Below are 20,208 nucleotides of genomic sequence, written 5' to 3'. Positions count from 1 at the left end.
TATCACCGTAAATTTATTGAACTATACAAAGTAAAAAATTATATGTAGCATTCCTAGAAATGCCATTATTTATGATGATGAGCCTTAGATAATAAATACTCGTAATTTGGTGTTTTAAAATAAACAACGAATATTTAATATTTAATAATTTTTTTGATGAATATCAATATGTAAAGAATAAATACATAAAACTTGTTCAAGCATTGTGCCGCTAAATATTCTGCTGCTACTCTTAAAAAATTCGGCCGTAACTATAGTGTGTTGTAGTGGAAAAAGCTCAGGATGCCGTTTAAAATTGGGATCTGAATAGTAACAACAAGTTGAAATGTATTGGCAGCAGTTAGAGATGAACGTTAGTTGACCGTACGGTCGTTTCATTAATTCTTTTGGCTGTTTCGCTTTCCAGTTTTCGAAGTTGATCTGTTTCAAAATATATCATTGAAATGTTTTTTTATTAGAAAAATATGAGGGCATACGTGTTTCTGAAAAACAAATGCAACCACTTAATAGTTCTAAATTGTATAATATTTGCCAGATTTTTTAACTGTGTTTCTATAGGGATGAATATTTCAATATTATCCCCATCCCTTTCGTTATAGTTATGCAAAAGATATTATGTAAGAGATAAGGTTGGCTCGCAAAATTATTTAGTGTTCGAGATACGAGGTCAAATACTTAACACGTAAATAAATGTTTGTCGATACCGACCCAGTTCCCGATGGACGCATTCAAAAGAACCGCAATCGACGAAGGCTAATAGTTAAGTGAATGGGCTTCACAAATTGGAATACATTATACGATACATCAACGATGATACAGGTTTTCCTTAAGTAATCTGATAGATTTATTTTAAACTGACTGCAAAAAGAAGGAAGTTATCAATTCGTAAGCATTTTTTCTTTGCTGTTACCTCAGAACTTTCTTATGTGTGATCTGATTTTGTCCTTCCTTTTTTATTTGAAAGCTGACGCGTCTCTTGTAGTCTTATTTAAATTAGGTCTAGTTCTTTTTTACAAAAAATACAACAATTAAAAAATGGGACCAAATAGCACACCCACACACCAAACAAACAATTTCCCATCAAACACAAACGTTACACCAATCGCTTGAAGACCCTATGAGAAGAAAATAATTCATAACATTCAGTTTCCTTACATAATAGTAATAGTAGAATCGTTTGATTAAAAAAACATTTATTGAACATTCAACAGCAACTTCCATAACTGGTAAAAAAAAAATCTCTTATTCTCGTATGTATGGAAAAAAATGTATAATCCTTATTTTTTCTTTAACAATGAAACCCTTATACAATTTCAACTGCATATACATATTCACAATCACATTTACGGAACACATTCATTATTAAATGTTTTATTTGTATGTTAATCCGATTATAAATTTGTTTTTCATTTCCAAGTAAATGAAAAACTGTATAAGTCCATGCGAAAACGTGCAATAACTAGTGCAATTTATAATGATCATTTATAAAGTAGGTCAATAATAATAAACAATAACTTTATAACAGAATATTAGAAAATAAACCATCGTTAATTGTCTACAATAAACGTTTACAGTGACACGCACGTTTAGCATGGTTGAAGAAAGTTGGATTTATGTTTAATGAAACACGACTGTTTCAAGGTAAGCTTGGGTTTGAGGGAGAATGAAGTTTGCAATCTGAACATAATGCTGTGTAAATGAGGGCTCGTGAACTAATCGAGGTCGTAGTTTGCGCGATAGTCGGACCCAAACAAACTTTAATGATTTACCTGCTATCAGGGAAATAGAGAGCATTGTACGTTCCAACCAACAGGTACTTGAAAACGATTTGGCCCTCATCTATTTACGGACGTTAAATGTTTCATGATATAACTTCTACTTAGCTTTAGTAGTATATTTCAGGGACAGAAAAATAATAGATTCTGCATACCTAATTACGTGGTAGCATTAACGAAACAAAAGCTGATTTTCACGTAAATAAATTTGAAGAGAAAAATTTTTTGTTGCTTCACACATACGCTTGTAATTTTAATAGGACCTCAGACAAGGCTTATTTTATTTCGTCGCAATGTAATACAAAAACCAAATAAAATATAACTCAACCATTAGTTGTGACAATTTGCGAACTCCGGCGAGTAATCACGTAAAAGGTAAATTGGTGCTAAACTGTAACGTGGATGATAAATTAGGAAAAAATTCAGAATATATTTCAGGGTGATTTTATGTCTGCGTGACCCGCCGCTTCCTGTTTCCTACGGCTTGTTAATGATTCATTCCAAGAGGTTCTACTAAATCTGCTCTGCGAGCATCAGCCGTGTTGAAATATGTTCCATATCGTGCTATAAATATCGCTCCTTCGCTATTATGTTATTTTTCCCTTATCATTATGTCATCGAAGCAGAATGTTTAGTACTGGCTAGTGTTAATTTCTACAACATTTCATTCTATTATTTGTGATAAACACCACAAGAAACGACGACGAAGTATTATTAACCATTGTTTTTAATATCAATCGTCTACTATTTTTATTTTTATTTACGGCACTGTCATAAAATTTATAGTGAAATACAGTTCAATCTTATCTTGTTCCGTTGATCGAATAATGGCATTATATGTTCTTATGATATCACGATTAGCATTTAGATAGCTTAAAATGTACATCTCTAATTCTTTAAAAAAAGTTAAACAAAAAATATATATAAATTGTGTATAAGATAGAATTAGTGTCTTCGCAAATGTTCATCAGAATTTATAAGAAATATGTATATAAAAACACGTACCTGCAATAGCTCGCCCAAGGAGCAGTGTGCTGAACACAATGGACAATACTCTGCCATTGTATCGTGCCATCTTGCTCTATTTCTTAACACCTTTATCAACTAACGACTGTAGCAGTCATGCTCGTTTTGTAAGTTCATTTGTTAGGACTCAAAATTATTTATACATCACTTTTTGTGTATACAACGAGTACAAACGATCTGTATTGAATTCTAATTTGCTATACAAAGAAATTTGTGTTTTTATGTATATTTTAACATTAAATATGTTTTGGCCTTGATTTTATCGTTAAGATAGAAATACGTTTTTTGAATATTTTTATTAAGCTTACGCAATATATAATACGTCATATTATCACTTCAAACATAGTTAAATATGATGTGAAATTAAAAATATCCTAGTGTTTATTCATATTTACTAATGAAGTATTGAGAAGCAAAAACTAACGCTACATCTAACGTAAGTAAGCATTGTAATTAGGTTTATTGGAGAAATTTTTTATAAGATGTTTCATGGAAATTTTCGGATGAAATAATAAATAATAATTTCCAATGTATACAGTAAGCATTTCAAAATACAGATACAAAAGCGTTTGAGAGCCCTCAGAGAGCTCGCATTTACTCTCAAGGTGCTTAATATGGAAGAAGCTTTGCCGTTAAACTAGAATTTTCTAGAGATTATTTACGTCATACAATATCCCTCTCTTTAAAATAAAATTAATTCTTTTGTTTCATTCAAACGTTTCAGTCTTTCACAGAATTATAGAACAAGGGCTCAAAACGCTTTTAAATAGCCCAGACAGTTTCATAATAATTCCATTAACATCTTCAACAAAAGCTGCTCCTGACCCTTGGGTTACAAAGTGAAATAAAATTCAATAGTAATAAATAAATTTCCAGTCGTATTAATATATTTGTTCGTAGAGATATGGATGAAATAACTATTAATTTATGCTATGAGTGTTCTAAAAATACATAAAATGAAAATTAATTGATAGTGAATTGATTGCATAATCAAATATTTTTAGTGACACAACAGTGAACACCGAAACATGACAAGAGTTATTATTAAATTTGAATTCGCTGAATTTGCAGCGGCGGTTTGATTGAGTATTGTCCGAAATAAAATCTGTAGTTTAATGAAATCACGGGCCAAATATCAATACTTCATCAAGCAAGAAGCTAACTTGCATATGTGTATTTAAAATATAATATTATTTTCGTTACATTTATACCGAATCTTATTTTGTGTAAAAAGTAAATAAATAATAACAATGAAAATTAAAAACTGTCTTATTCATAAATTATGATTTGAGTGTAATTAATAAAATTCATGTTGAAATATATTTAACGCATTTCTTAGCATATCAAAAAATTACGTATGACAGCACGTGTGTGTACCTATATTTTAATAACTTACAAACGTTACATGCAACAATTATTGTAAGCACGATTTTCCAACCTCTGATTGGATCAATTTCGCGTTTCAAGATTAAATAAATTCGTTGAAGTCTAGGAAAAGTTAGAAAAATACGAATGTAATCCACATGGGTTTCTAACATGGTCATTTGTTAAATTGGACCAACATATTGCGTGACTAGGCAACTAGGCGTTGCCGAAGATGCGTGACGTGCCACACACGCACTATGTCATTTGACGACTTTTTCTTGTCTTTCGTCGTGACGTGCATGACCTAGACAAAATTTCTGGTAACTTCTACTTAATCTTGTTTACAAACTTTTGATAGATCGGATGATAACTTGTAAATAAGTTATTGATTGAGTCAAAAAATAGATGTGAATGTTATTCCCTACCATGAAAACGTAACGACAATTATTTATGTGTTTTGTTTTGGAGAGATCTCTATTTTGGACTAACTACTAAAAGCTTATTTTACACTAAGCTATTTATCTTTAGTTGCTTTGTATTGCAGTTAATGTCTATTTATTAGATTGACGAAAAACTAGCACAGTATAATTTATTATTGTCTTTAATATCAGAATTATACACATTAATTTACATTGTATCATCAAAGTGTAGTTTTTATAATAAAACTATATTTTCCTTTTTTAATAACGATGTAGGTAGTTATTAAACAATTTAAAAGCATGGATCATAACTCACAAAATATATTCATTTTGTTTTTCAAAACGGTAGGCAGAGTTATAAAACTTTTATCGTAAATGAGAGCGTTTAGTTTAACCAAATTATAACAACAAAGGGCAAAGTTACAATATTTTTGTACAAATGTTTTTACAAAGTAGTTGGCTTAATTTCTTTGTTGAATTATTAATTATTATCGACGGAGGTTCTACTATAGCTAATTCCCTCTGTTGTGTCGCCGCACTGTCATGACTGTTTTTTTACTTTTATAGAGACTTAGCAAAGCAACACCAAACAGACTCTTATAATTTTTCAACCGGGATCTCGGGTTGAGCTTCTCACCGAAGTGGCTCTCAAATAATAGGACATTATACGCCATTATATTTTACACCATATTTTGACGTGTGCAGCTAAATACAAGGTATATAGAGAAAGGTTGTGAATAATGTCTAACCTCTCTTTTTACATAATATAGACTGTCGTAATGCACTATTTTTGCTATACAATCGGGTTCAAAGGAATTCCAAGCAGGTAAAATTCTCGAATAGTAGCTGAGGGTTCTGTAGATACACAGCTTTTAGCTGGCAAAGTTATGCATGGATGGATGCAGGAAATTATTTATGAATGAACTCAGTTTTCAAAATTGTAGTATAACTTTAATAACACAGGCAGGCACTACCTTTTGAGAGTACCTTTCTGTTTCATTTATAGATTAAATTAATTCTACAAGACGAGAAAGATTTCAGCTGTTAGGCTTAATAAGAGTATGTAGATATAAATCTATCGTATAAGATATAATTTATGCTTCTAATATTATTGCTTTCATTAGACACCTATTTACAATATGAATATGGATATATTCTATGGATAAAATTATGGATTGCGGCATAACATACACATGTGATAGCTTCAAACATTATGTACATAGTTTGTAAACCACAAACTATGTAATGTTTTATGATGTCATTGGACAATATTTAGTAATAAAAAGAAAATACAGAGTATCTGTTATTATATTTTCAATTGTAAAACGGAAAAATTCGAGTTAACGTAACTATGTAGAATTAGAATAGGATAATTTTCGGGATGGATTGCGTTTCAGGGAATATAGGTAAATTACGTTTACAATTTCTAGTGTTCCGTCTGATGCGGCTGTGACCCAAAGCTAATTCCCTAACTGGAGTAAGTAAGGACCATTTCGTCTCCCAGCTACCCAAACTTTATTGGACTGTTATGAAGGCACAGGCAGTTGAGGTCTATCTAATGCTTTCAATCTTTTCTTATCTTCAGTGTCTCTTGATTCTGAATTTAATTCAATAACTGCTACAATTTACATTATTATGCATATAAAGTATACTATAAAGATTATTAAAAAGCTTTAATAAAAAGTAGTAGTCTAGTTACTAATTGTTTTGACAAATGGGAAAGGACTTGTAAAAAAGACAATCACGTAGCGGATAAAAGTAGCAATTTCAATTTATCGTGACTATGGACCAATAATATGGACAATTGGAATAGCTTGTGCCATAACTCGTCCATTTATGTCGTATTTCACGTCCTCCCTTTAATGGTTTCACGTACGGCGAGCCTTGACAGGTAAAGATAAAACCTCAATGGCTGAAATAAAATTACGTGGAGACCTATCTGCGCGATGTTTGATTTGCAATTCGAGGCTTTGTCTAAAAATGCTCGCGCAAAGTTACATTTCATTCAAACTACTGTGACAAAGGATTGATTAAATTAAAATAGAATGAGCTACAAAAACGTTTTCGTAAAATATTGAGCTTAACGAAATGGAAATATTTAACCAAAGATGTAACCATGTAAATTGAATACCTCGTTCTAAAAGTCTATTGATTCTTATCAAATTAAACCACAAAAGGTTCTCGTGTAAAATTTTCTCATTTATGATTAGTTTGCTCAACTATTATATCTTTTGAGATTAAACATTTTACATCATAAATGAAGATGAAATATAATAGACATAAAATATTTTGTTTTTGTATTTCATGAAGGTCTCGTGTAAGCTGTGATAATATTTTTTGGGTTTGTTTCTGTTCTATTTGTATTTATATGTAAATTATCATTTTTCGAAGATGACACAATGATAAAAATAAGGAAATTTTATTATAATTACTTTTAAAGCACACACACGTTAAATTTATATTAAACACATATAGAAGCAAAACTCTTCGTAGAAGGCCACCTACTGTAAGAATTATTGAAGTGTGATTGAAGACTATAATCATTATCGATAATGCCTTTTTGATTGTTACTTTTATTTGTCACGCATATTGGGGGCACGGTATAAAAATTTCGATTGATCCACTTTAGTTGGAGTATATAGTATTTGGAGTATATAGTATAAACGTTTTTAATGAAAGTAATTTTTTTAGCATGTCTTGGTTTTGGGTTGTTTCTTTTTCATATTTATTTTAAGTTTTTAATTACGAGTACATATTCCACATCTTCATTACTAACAAATATATGATTCATCAGAAATTTTGAAATATATGATTCAACTAAGTTATCAGTCTTGGTTTGTCCTGAATTTAAACGTTAATAGATTTTGAATAGAATGTTGATTTCTATGTGTTTTTATGGGTGTTATTTTATGTATTGGGTTTACGGCAAAAATAAAACGACCAAAATCTTATGAGAGTGGCAGTAGCGGTATAAATTAATAAAATAGTTTTGCGACTTGAACAGAAGTGAAGTCATTAAAAATAACAGAATTTTAACGCAAAAAATACACTATAACTCTCATGCATTTTTAATGCTCTGCGTTGCCGGAAAGAATTAATTTTCATAACTATTTTACGGGAACAAAAGTTCTATGGGATATTTTGTGTATGCATAATGTTTTATACTTAATTACAAATTCTTAAGCGAACTTAAAAAACAACATATAGTAGTGAAATATGATTCCTCTTTTGTACTGAAATGTTTGTAAGAATTGAAATAGCTACATTTTAGGTTTAATCGGCGGTTCAATTATTGATATTTGGCAGAGATTACTAAGTTTAAGATCAATTTATTTAACGTTAAATAAATTTTTTTTTTAATTGTAAGAGATAATGCGTAATATTCCATATTTTAACAATAGAAATTTACTAATTTGTCATGTGATTTTCGCACTTCAAAATTATAAAATAACAAATGCACGAAACATATCCCATGGATGATACTAGAACTAGAAATGAATAATTGGGTTCAAAATGTATACGATATTGTATTGTTGTATCGAGATTTTCCGTATTCAAGAGACACAAGAAGCGTCACTTTCTGAATAACAAATCCCCGTAAATTTTTTACCGCAGTCTTTCACTGGAACATTGCACCTAGACAACGTATCCAAAACTGAGGAAAGCAAACAATTTACGCGAAAAAAGATACCTAAATGTTAAGCTTTTCATTCTGCAACACTTTTCTTTAGAAATTATTATTGCTGAACATTTAATAAAAATAATTTCATTTCATGTACGTGTAAACCGTTATATTGGTATAAGTACCGTGCTATATTACTGAAATTTTACATTTACATACTATCTATAACGTAAACTATCCTTTATTTATTTTAGGTTACGCTCAATCTACTGACTGTACCTACTACATTTATTTTCATACGCGTAACTTATCCTAAAATATCTTAGCGAACTAAAAGCCCCTTAAACTTTTTCTTTTTCACCTAAATTAGTTTCGAAACTTTTAAATACCAATATCATGTTTTTATTTCACAAAGCGTCACATATTACAAGTCACTTGTTTCCGTATCGTATCGCGATCCGATATGAATGTATGTATAGTGCTTGTTGAGAGCCGCGGCGTGACGCCACGTTCGCGGTCGACGGAGCGTAGGCGACTGCGCTTCCCATCCATTCATTGAACAAGCTGTATTTACCTTTGCACTTAGAATCGATCTCACCCTTAACTAGAGTCGATCTTGCATTTAATGCTCTAAGTCAGTGTTTCTATTTTTTTATTAATTCTTTCATTATAAATAACACAAGTATGATCTTACAAAGTTTCTTTATATTGAAAATATTTTGTAAAAAACTTTGTTTTTCTTTCTTAGAATATAATATTAATGACATTTATTTTTGAAGTATCCCATTACATTATATTATATAGATAAATGAACCTAGCTGTGTCGGGGTACCTAAAAAGGCATGGCCAAAAAATAGTTACAAACGTATAGAGATTAAAAATTATCTATATAGCTTACTATCATAAATAATAACGCTGGAGGTTCGTAGTAAGGGCTTTGGTATGTGTGGGCAATGTGACACCTCCATATTTCGCAGTTTAATACTAAGGGTGAGTGCGCCCTCGCTTCAGAACATTTTGTTAGTCAATTCAGAGTAATTTATTTTCATATTTCTACAATTTTTCAGGGTCTACGATGTTGGCAGAAACGCACAACGAATACAAATAGATGGACTGAATTTATCTTCGGTTTTGAATATGATGTGAGGCAGGAATTAAGTACAACAAAAGATAAAATAGATAATTTTTTTGATGTAGAAAAATTATTTAAAGTAATAAAATATAATATCATATTAAAGTATTATTTCCTTCAGTCTAATTGATCAGTTAAATGTTATATGAATGTATTCGTTTCCGATTATATCAGTCTATGGAGAACGATCAGTTTTCCAATAAATGTATAGTATTTTGAATGGTTAGTTAAAGGATATTAAAAATTTCCGATTATGTGATGACCGATGGGAATATTAAGGCATGATTTTTCAATATATTATTACTTGAAAACATTTTAATCTATAAAGCGGAATTTACAATCCTTTCAGTTATGCGACTATTCAGCATCTCGATGGTAATGGATCTTTACATTGATGAATGATCGATTTTATTTTTAGGGTCAACATGACGAAGCCGAAAATACTACTAAAAGCGACTTCTATTGACGTTATCTTCAAACCGAGCACCTATTAGTCATTTTACACTCAATTATAACATTATTTCATACTCATTATTTATAAGGTATATAGAATCAATAAAATAAATTCAAGGTTTTAGCTTAGGAACATTTATTGTATTAATAATTTAAAATAAATAATTAACCTATAATTTTTAAACTACCAAATTTGACCAAGTTTTCCGTATCATATCAGCAGCCTTTTCACCTATCATAATTTCTGGCGCAATAGTGTGTCCACTAATCGTTCTTGGCAGAACACTAATGTCGGCAACACGCAGGCCGTCAACACCGTATACTTTTAATTCTGGGTCAACAACTGCATCGGGATCATTCTGTGGTCCCATTTTACAAGTTCCTACTTGACGTCGCATAGATACGACCATGGTTCTTATCGCACAATCCCAGTATGGTTCGGATCCCAGAGGATATGACGTACACGTAGGATATTGCGGTAAATGTAACGTTGCCGCATATTTTCTAAAGGGTTCTGACTCTCCCAGATTGATCACTATTTTAATAGCTTCTTTAAGAGCTACCATATCTCTTTGATCCGTTAAATAATTTCCATATACCTTTGGATATGAAAATGGGCTGCTATCACGAAGCTCCAAACGTCCCTTTGATTTGGGATGTAACAAAACGGGTATTGCTTGCCAAGTATCGACGGCATGAAGTGAACCAAATGCGTTTTGATAGGTTTTATCCGTTATTTTCCAACTCTTACGAATAGCAGCACCAGAGTCTAAAGTAAGAGACCCACCCATATCGATTAACTCGATATCGGGTGTGAGATCAGATCTCTCAGATACAGAAGTTTTTATGTAACCCAAGGCCTCCACACCGCCAGGAGTAGTTAAAAGACCATCACCAAATTGTAACCATTGCATTAAGTTAGGGAGAGTTGCTACTTTAGGTTCAAGTAAACTAGCATTTGTACTGCCAAGTTTGAACACAACTCCGGGGAAACCAATATGGTCGTACATTGTTCTACCTACTTTTTTGTTTGACAAGACCGGAATACCCAAGGTTTGTAAATGTTCTTGGGGTCCAATTCCTGATAACATAAGTAATTGAGGGGAACCAATAGGACCCGCTGAAAGAATAATCTCCCTGCGACAGCGGACGGTGCGCTTGATATTATTTTTAATATATTCCACAGCATACGCCCTCTTCGTTTGAGGTTCAATGACGACTTTTGTGGCTCTAGCATCTGTTAAAATGTGGAGATTCTTACGACGTTTATGGGGATGTAAGAATGCTTTAGCTGCACTGAGACGATGACCTCTATTTGTTATAGTTTGTACATATCCAAAACCAAGTTGGTCTGGTGCAACATAATCAACAGTTTGGTACCCATTTATTTTGCCTGCCGTAAGAAAAGCTTCAACTAGGCCGGTCCTGAAAATGAAGACATGATGTATAAGATATGAGCATAATAGTGACCTCCGTATGTACTCTGTAAATAAACTTACCTGAAAGGAACATTTTCAACTGTAAGAACTCCATCGCGCCCTCTGTATGGCATATTTTTATATTTTCTTAGCTCAGATCGCTCTGACTTTTTAAAGTATTCAAGCACCTCATTGTATGACCTGGAAAGATGGGAGATTAGAGAATATGAGCATAGTGTGATAGATTAGCAGCTCTAGAATACTAAGCGGTACGTGGGTTATGCTATCATCGACTTCGGTCATAAAAGCGCTTGCGGGTGTTACGTGTCTTACGTTTAGCTTTAATATAGACACTAAAATGTATGATCAATACTAAAATTTTAAAAATTAACTAAAACTTGAGTTTAAATCTATGATTCAAGTGCTATTTTTTGCAAAAATATATATAAAAATCAATTCAATGGACACACATACGAAATGCTCACATAAAATGCAAATACATATAACGTCAGCATAAAATAGAAGGGTTTTAAGCTAAATTTGAAGCAGGTATTTCCGAAGAAGTTAAAAATAATTGAGACAAACATATTTTTTGAATTAAAAGTATCGTAATAAATTATAGCCATGAATAGGTTTATTATAGTATTACCCAACATTACACATTAAAAATAATGTAACGCTTTCTGTACCTAAGTGAATGATAATTATTAAGCTTATATTATCCTCTATAGCGCACAATAATAAATTTTCACTGATTCATTCATTTCAATATTACAGCAGCGATTTTTAATGAAGTTTTCTATGAAAATAGAGGATATAGCTTGATAGGTTCTTTGTATCAAAACTTATCTCCGTTAAGAGATTAAAATGACTTTAATTTGTAGCTCGACTACAGGCGTGCATTCAACAATCTCAATTACGAAACTTTTATCCCGCTATCGTCATAAAGGTCTTAATTTCATTGAGGGTAACGTTTCGAAGTTAAGCCACTGTTTATGGAGCGCTGCCATAAATCTTTAAAATTTTAAATGTAACACGTTTTGTAGTAAGTTGATATTTATGATACTACATTTACAGACTACAATTATATTTTATTCTAATTTTGTACATTTAGTTAGCGGTAAATTTACCATTGGATTAGAATATTGCCACTAAAAGTAAAATCTTTTGTCTTCATAAACCTATTGGATTGGCGATCCTCCCTATTTTTTATCGCTTCAACGTTACGTAGTGTATGGACAACAAATTAACATTGAGCGCAAGGAAATAATAACGCTACACATTAGCTGTTACTTTCTTGCGATGAGGGATAACTTCGTTTATTATTTATGTAGTGTGTTGACATAATGAGTTATGGTTAAATAATGTAATTGGCTGCGTGGTCTCTGTAATTAAAACTAACCGATCTAAATAATGGTATACGAAAAATAGCGGAAGCCTATAGAATAGGATGTGCTGTGCCTGTTTTCATCTATGACTTCAAGTCATGTAATTTTTTATAAAATGTTTTATGAAAATGCATGAATCCAACGTTTTACCTAAAATGCACATAATAGTAACTCATTAGTTAAAAAAACCCTATAGTAACCAACCATCCAAAATTTCCATCTGCCGCAATTTTGTCCCAGTCTTGTGGTCGACCTCGAGAATAAAACATGAAATCAGTAACACTGCTGCCGCCCAGAGCTTTGCCACGAGGTATGTAACACCGTTGCTCCTCGCTTCCTGAAAGTTAAGAAATAGTAACAAATATTTATTTTTTATTTAGTTTTATCAATTTTGTAAACGTTTTCTTCATAATATTCACTCAATATTTTACGAAGGATCGTTGATTCTCGACTTGTTTGGTCAGAAATATAGGTCAAGGAATCCAATTGGTTAATACAAACCTCTTACATCTACGTGTAAATAATAAAATAAGTTTGATATTGAGAAATTTTGAAAGAAGAAAAATAAATCGATCACGAGGCGGGATTCGAACCCGCTCTTTCGCCAAACCGTAGATCCAATATTGTAATTATTGAAATAATCTTTCGTATTGGTTGTGATGGTTCTTAATCATCTCAATAGGTGGCGTGGGGTGCCTTAGGCACATAAAACCGAAAGAGTAGAAGAATTCGATTACTGTGGCGGGATCACGGGTGGCCGAGAGGCTAGGTGTTGTTACGGTTTGGAAAAAACGCGGGGTCGAATCCCGCCTCGAGATCGATTTTTTTTTATTCTTTCAAAATTTCTCATTTATAAAGCATTTCAATGCTAAAAAACTAAAAATTAAGTTTGATGTTGTCAAAACAGTGTGTTTCTTATTATGGTTTAGAAAACCGCTTTTATTTAAAATTGCGAGTCCGACACGTTTCGACAAGAATTGGGCCAGATCGCATCTTGGAACTACAGTCCCGCAGAGGATCGGTGTGCAATAGTATAATGTGAATGCTACTGTTTTATACGATGAGTGGGAAGCCAGAAGAACGTATCCTTTTCCTCGCCCTCTCCAGACCCTTTTAAGGCGGTCAACGCACTTACAGAGATCCTATCTCTTAAAATGTTCGTGGTCAGTTAGCGTAAAAATAGTGTCGTAAAGTAGTAAGTAGTAAGTGTCGCTTTGTAATTTCAAATATTATTTTGGTTTATAATTTTAACTAAACTATGTGAAACCAAAATACTGATAGCTTTATACCCTTTTCCATACCAGCGTAAACAGATATTTGGCCACCAAAAAACTGGATGCAATAAAGTAACTTTAACTAGCTATTGGCTTAAACAGATATAAATTTTATTATAAACTTCGGTCATATCGCAAAAATCACATTTGATTACATCTGCAGTATTAAAATGAAAACAAATAGAGAGGGATATAATCGTTAAGATGCCGCAAAATAAACTCTACAACATGCTTTTCTAGAAACAGGTTCCTTGTTATTGCTGAGAAAATGATGCTATGGCAAAAATGATAATTGCATTTGTTGTTCGAAAATAAAAATACTCATCCTACGCAGGATATTAAACAACTTGTCATGAATTTATATCATGTTTATAAATAGCAGAGATATGTTAATTGAAAGGAGTAATTCCGAAAGTTTTGTGGCGCAGAGATAACGGGATGACTTATGCGTTTCTTACAATGTCAAGCTATATTATAATTACCATAAATGGTAGTTATACATATAACTTTTTAAAGGTCAAACAGCCATTAATCAAAATGGAGATAATCCAAAATAATTGAAACTACAAGAGATTTACTTTCCAAGTATATATATAGTTTATAATACCATAAATAGTTTTCTTTATAAGTATCGTCGAACTCGACATGGTGTTGTAAAAGAAATAAAAAATAGAAAATACAATTCATTCTATATGCTTCGATCAGAATGTTACTGTTGTACCCCATTTTAAAACAAGTGTTTTATTTAATAGTAGATATTAAATTACAATTTATGAACTGATGGAACTTACAATACATTTGAGAAAAAATAATTTAATTTGTACACCTATCAACATGTACAATCTAGTACCAAATTTTTTGGGTAATTTTTTTAAATTTAATTTATTTCGAAGTTTTTATTTTTTAACGCAATGTGCTCAATTTACAGTTAGTGCAGAGAAAGGTAACCGTATAAATAATTAATCCTGTGCTCGTTGTTAGGAACATTTCGCTAACTGAAATACATACAAGTTCACTGGGTCTCGTTTGCAGTTGCTTGTTTGCACCTAACTGTTAAACCTTGTCTTACTTTTCAAACTTGTTTCCGTTGTTTTCACAAAAATGCAACCTCAATTTTCAATATTCTACTCCTTCGTGTATTTACATTTATTTCGAACTTAGCTTTCCTCGACTTTGCGGAAAATTAGTATTAAGATCAGATCTTGCATATAGACAGTTTCTTAATTAGAGAACTAAGAATATTTATTCCTTCAACAAACCGTTTGTACTTCTTTTATCGGAATGAGTTTAAAAACACAAGGTTTGAATTTTATTCTAAAATTGTTTATTTTTATTCTAATTTAAAATTGCTTAAGCATAATAAACGTGATAATGGTTGCTCCTTTGTATAATATTAAGGCAATTTTCCATAAAAGGCTTTATCCGCAGCAATTATATGTTCGCTAAACTGACTTTAGAGAAATTCATTAATGAGATTAAATAAATATAGAAGTTGTGTATATATTTTAAATCAACATCTTTAGAGCCATTTTTGTTTGTTTAGAATATTCGTGAACAAATCAATTTGTGAAGTTGCAGTAACAGCAAAGCGCACTATGATTAGTTGGTTTCTATATATAAATAAAAATACAGACAACTAATTACAGCTGATGGATTGCTATAAGATTAAAGTAATTATTTATGTCTTCTGTTTTCAATAATATCTACCACTATATACTTTCTCCCGTACGTACGGCCTTAATCTTTTACTGAAAACAATATGCACAGTCACCAAAATTATTATTAATATGTGAACATAAACTTACAAGAAGCTCGCTATTTGTCTGCCTGCATCATAAAAAGATTACTTTCTTTGGCAATAACAAACTGGTTTTTAAATAATTAAAACGACGATGTAAATGTAAGAGTAACTTATAAAAAATATCATTTTTGTGCGTAGAAAAAAAGGAATATTACCCAACCGCCGATTATTTATTTGCTCGTAAATATCAGTACAGTAAGTAAAAATCAGATACCGTATCGGGAAAAGGAAACTATCTTTTATCAGCAATAATACAGAAAACATTTTCGTACTTACCCAGGCAAACACCAGCTTGATGTTCCATGCTATATGGCCAGACATAATCTGTGTTCTGAAGGTAATGCGTCAAAGCTGGGATGTCAGATAGAATCATCTCAGGTTTTCCCGCTTCTAACAGAAGTACCGTGGCTTTAGGCTTGTCTTCTGTAAGCCTGGCAGCCAGAACCGAGCCAGCCGAACTCGCTCCTACTATAACGTAGTCATACTCATCCAGTTGGCTGCTAAAACCTGTAAATTCACAAACTGTTTTTGGCAAGGTTCCTAAACTACTTCAATTGTTTTGAATCGAGAATGTCCTTAATTTTTAAGTGAAAACTCCTCGTATGTAATTGTAATATTGCATGGATTTATTATTAAATACTACTGTTTGTTATTAAATACTAAAAAAACATTTTCGTGCCAAAATAGTGTGCAACCTAATACTACATTACTCTCATGAATATTATTATATTCGAAGAATCTATTAGTTTTTATCTTTAAGCAGAGGACATTGTATATAAAATGAAGAGAAGCCTAACTTGAAATTTGTACAATTTGTTGTAATTTATAAATGATTACGTATATACATATTCATATTATATTTAGAACAGTAATACACGAAGTCCGTATTAAAGTTCGACATCTTTTTAGCGTGGTACTTTAATGTAATTAAAGTATAAACTAGTAGACGTGAGATTGGCGATAAATCATCTTAGACCATATTCAACCGTGTGATGTGAGGTATGTAATACTAACCTACTAACGAATTCCTTTAGTAAAAGACATAACCTCAAATTTGTTATAATTGCTATATAGAATAGATCCCTAAGTGTGTAATTTGACCGAAATAGGCGATTACTGTAAGTAACACTATTGTAATGTGGCCATGTAATATACGATATATATCTTTAATCTCATAATTAGAATTACAATAGAAGCTTTCAAACTCTAACAATGTATCTCACAAGTTTGTACTCATGAGTTGTGTTTATCTTTATTGGCTATACTTATACTGTTTTATGTACAATCACGAATATGAATTTATTAATAAGAAGCTACTGAGCGACATAGCTTTATTGTTTGGCGTTTTAGTCTCTATCACTGGTCAAAGCGGGCGTGAGCTACTAGCAATTATTAAACGCGTTCATTTTGTAGTTTCATAGTTTTGTTTTTTGAACATGTAGCTACGAGCTTTCCTTGGGTTGTCTATTTGTTAAACACAAATAACTTAATTGAGCTAACGGCTTCACGATGTATTTAAATTTAAATCAAATACTTGAAATGCAACCTCTACTCCTATGCACAGGCACAAAGATTATTTTGTATTTCAGGTAGATTAAAGTGAAAGAGAAAAATATATATTAACGAAAGATTGTATGAATAACATATAAACTTTTAAATTTATTTTATTATGTATCTTCGCAATTAGCCGAGATCATTTCTTGTTTTACTTTCTAAATAACAAATAACAATTTTATAAATAGCATGTATAGTCCACGTCACAATTTAAATAACAGCCCTGTCATTATTGAGACAATATAAAAATATGTTAAGCTATAATACCAAAGTACATTTGTATACCTAAATCAATTGTTTAGATATTGTTTTGTCTTATATTTTATGTCCAGTGTAAGTATAATGTTCATAATTTTATGATTTAATTCAACAATTGTTAATCGAAGTTTTAAATACATATTTCGTAAAATTTCTTAGTGCTCGCATATAATATACATCTACAAATTATTGTAATATATATTTATTTATTTATATGTTTGGAAAAGAATTTATTTATTTACATTTCATGTACACAAAGTAAAGTGAAACAAAAATAATAATAAGACATTTTGTGCAGGAATAGCCTGTAATATATGTAAGGCATTTCTCTCAGGCAACCGAAAAAGGCAAAGTTCTATTTAATTATATAGTCTAAAATTAAAACGTTAATTTACAATATTTAACTTACCTTTTGGCAATGGGTACGAATCACGCAAAAAGTCGAATGGATCATTCGCATTTGTGGGCGAATAATTATTAGCAACTGTTTGCAGCATCATATCTACGATGGGGCTTTGAGGATACGAGTAGTGAGCAAATCGTGCTCCTCTGTTTATTTTGTTTGAAGGTTTACGCTCTTCAGAGCCCACTTCGCTCTTATTATCCAAAGGATACGGCCGGAGAATACGAGCGTTTCTTGAACTTTGCACATTTTCGATGTCTAAAAGATTGTTCGTGTTATCATAAGGCTCGTCTTCAACATTAAGGAAATCGTCGTCTGTGTAAATGTCAATTGCTTTTACGCGTATTACGGTTGTTATAAAGAGGGCATATAACAGGCGCCGCATTTTCTGTAACAAATTATTTTTACATATCTAAAATGATTATTGCCGAGCATGATATTCAATGTATATTTTAACTGTTTTTGCGTAGAAATAGTAAGTACATTTTTCTTAATTTTTAAGAAACTTAACACATGCAAATTTGAAAAATACAAAAATACTAGCTGCGCCCCGCGGTTTCACCCGCGTAAGTCCGTATCGCGTAGGAATATCGGCATAAAAAGTTGCTTATGTGTTATTCCAGTTGTGCAGCTGTCTACGTACTAAATTTCATTGCAATCGGTTCAGCAGTTTTTGCGTGAAAGAGCAACAAACACACACACATCCTTACAAACTTTCGCATTTATAATATTACTAGTAGGAAGTATATTTTTATAAAAAGTTTGTACATTTGATTTGAAGTGTTAAAGAAATGAAAAAGTTATAATTTTTAATCATTTAAACGTTTAAAATTGAATATAAGAATAATTGAAAATTGCACACAAAATTGCACGAAAATAGGTTATTAAAAATATACTTACATTGTAAAAAAAAAAAAAAAATTTCACACAAATTTTGCTCACTTCCGCTAGTGTAGTTGCCCGCGGTCAGCTAACGAATGGAAAGCAACGACTCAGCCTGGACAACTCACCTCCGTACCTTGACCGTGCACTTGATTATACCGCTATGTCGTCGTGATCCCCAATATAGCATCTATTTATTGTAAACTCAGCACGTTCTCTCTTTATGTACCCATTGAGCCACAAAGTTTCTTCTTAATGACCGCCGTTATGCTTTGTTCTCTTTTGCGCACTCCAGCCAGTCATTTAATCATCATCAACTTCCGTAAGTCTTGCCTATCGCAAAACATTAAATAACACCCAGTACCTATAGTATTACAGTATGCGTAATTTTAATGTGAAAGGTATATACAAGTTTTTCCAATAAATATAACAAAGTTGTCAATCATTCGTTCTTTCCAAAGTGTACTCTGTTTTAAAGCTATTTCTATATACAAACTCTAAATCCATTGATTTTTCAATAAAAAGTTTATTCATCCTTTTGAAAATTATACCACAGCCGTTACAAATAAATTATACGTGCGGGCAAGACTATGTAAACGGAATATATCATGGAATGCAATGTTATAGGCCCCAGGTGTCAGAATAGTATGTGGTAACAGCAAAACCTATTCATTACAATGAGGTACGCGTCCAGTTTAGCTGTTAACATGAATGCGTGGTCTAATGTTAAACAGATACACAATGATGAATGTGTTTTGGTCACGACTTTTGACTATATTCGCGTTCAAATTCTAACGTCACAGATATTTAGTGTGTGTAGGATTTTCTATTGTTTATGCAGGTAGTATTAAGAGTACGTCTTAGTTGTATTGTTCTCTTCAATGAATAAATAAACTGTATTAATGACTTTCACGTAGCACAATCAAGAATTGTTTTCTTTAAAAATTATTTTGGAGCCGTTATGATACTTTATTTCATATCCTGTTATAATTATAAATTCGTAAGTATGTGAGGATGTATGGATGTATTATGTTGCTTATTAATCTTTCGCGCGAAAATCATTAAAATGATTTCCACGATACTTGGTAATGATGAAGCTTATGTAGCTTATACTAGAATAACACATAAGCTATAGAGTTTTTTTTCTGTTAGTGACACCGCGCGGCGCAGCTAGTTATGCATATATTATTTACATAGGTAATACATACAAAATGGCAGGACTATCAGGTCAGTTGCTATAAATTGAAAATTTTATTATTATTCCAAATGTAAACTTACTATCATTAAAAACGTATACCAGACATACCTGCAATTTACACGACAGACATAAAATTTCCTTTTATAATTGGTGTAGCAGTGGTGGACAGAACAAAAACCAATATGTTCCGACATATTTTCAACGAAGGATAAGTGTAAAACAAGTTTATTGCTGTCATAA

The 20,208-nt window shown here is 31.7% G+C and overlaps 2 protein-coding genes across 2 annotated transcripts in view; both read right to left on the bottom strand.

The window, feature by feature from the left end:
• Positions 1-8,738, bottom strand: part of LOC119834436 — an 84,233-nt gene extending 75,495 nt beyond the window's left edge. Inside the window, exons 1-2 of the mRNA XM_038358795.1 lie at positions 8,597-8,738; positions 2,781-2,998 (exon numbers count right to left, since the gene is read on the bottom strand). Of these exons, the coding sequence (XP_038214723.1) occupies positions 2,781-2,850 (70 nt within the window). The 5' untranslated portion in view covers positions 2,851-2,998; positions 8,597-8,738. The remainder of the gene's footprint in view (positions 1-2,780; positions 2,999-8,596) is intronic.
• Positions 8,739-9,945: 1,207 nt separating this feature from the next.
• LOC119834516 (glucose dehydrogenase [FAD, quinone]-like) lies at positions 9,946-18,280 on the bottom strand. Its single transcript, XM_038358905.1, has 5 exons — positions 17,895-18,280; positions 15,950-16,180; positions 12,803-12,935; positions 11,292-11,411; positions 9,946-11,217 (listed from the first exon to the last, which is right to left on the bottom strand). Exons 1-5 carry the CDS (start codon positions 18,271-18,273, stop codon positions 9,972-9,974), a joined length of 2,109 nt encoding a protein of 702 aa, XP_038214833.1. The 5' UTR covers positions 18,274-18,280; the 3' UTR covers positions 9,946-9,971.
• Between the last annotated feature and the right edge of the window lie 1,928 nt (positions 18,281-20,208).

This window comes from Zerene cesonia, chromosome 19 (genome assembly GCF_012273895.1).
Source record: "Zerene cesonia ecotype Mississippi chromosome 19, Zerene_cesonia_1.1, whole genome shotgun sequence".
In the NCBI taxonomy this organism is placed as follows: Eukaryota; Metazoa; Arthropoda; class Insecta; order Lepidoptera; family Pieridae; genus Zerene; species Zerene cesonia.
Note: the sequence above shows the minus strand (reverse complement) of the source record. Positions and strands in the feature narration are given on the sequence as shown.

Bases quoted from the DNA above. Each gene is read 5' to 3' on its own strand.
- LOC119834516 (XM_038358905.1), bottom strand. From the start codon at position 18,273: ATGCGGCGCCTGTTATATGCCCTCTTTATAACAACCGTAATACGCGTA. The intron at 16,181-17,894 runs GTAAGTTAAATA...GTGAATTTACAG, and splicing joins TTCGTACCCATTGCCAAAAG to GTTTTAGCAGCCAACTGGAT. The intron at 11,218-11,291 runs GTAAGTTTATTT...CTTCATTTTCAG, and splicing joins GTTGAAAATGTTCCTTTCAG to GACCGGCCTAGTTGAAGCTT.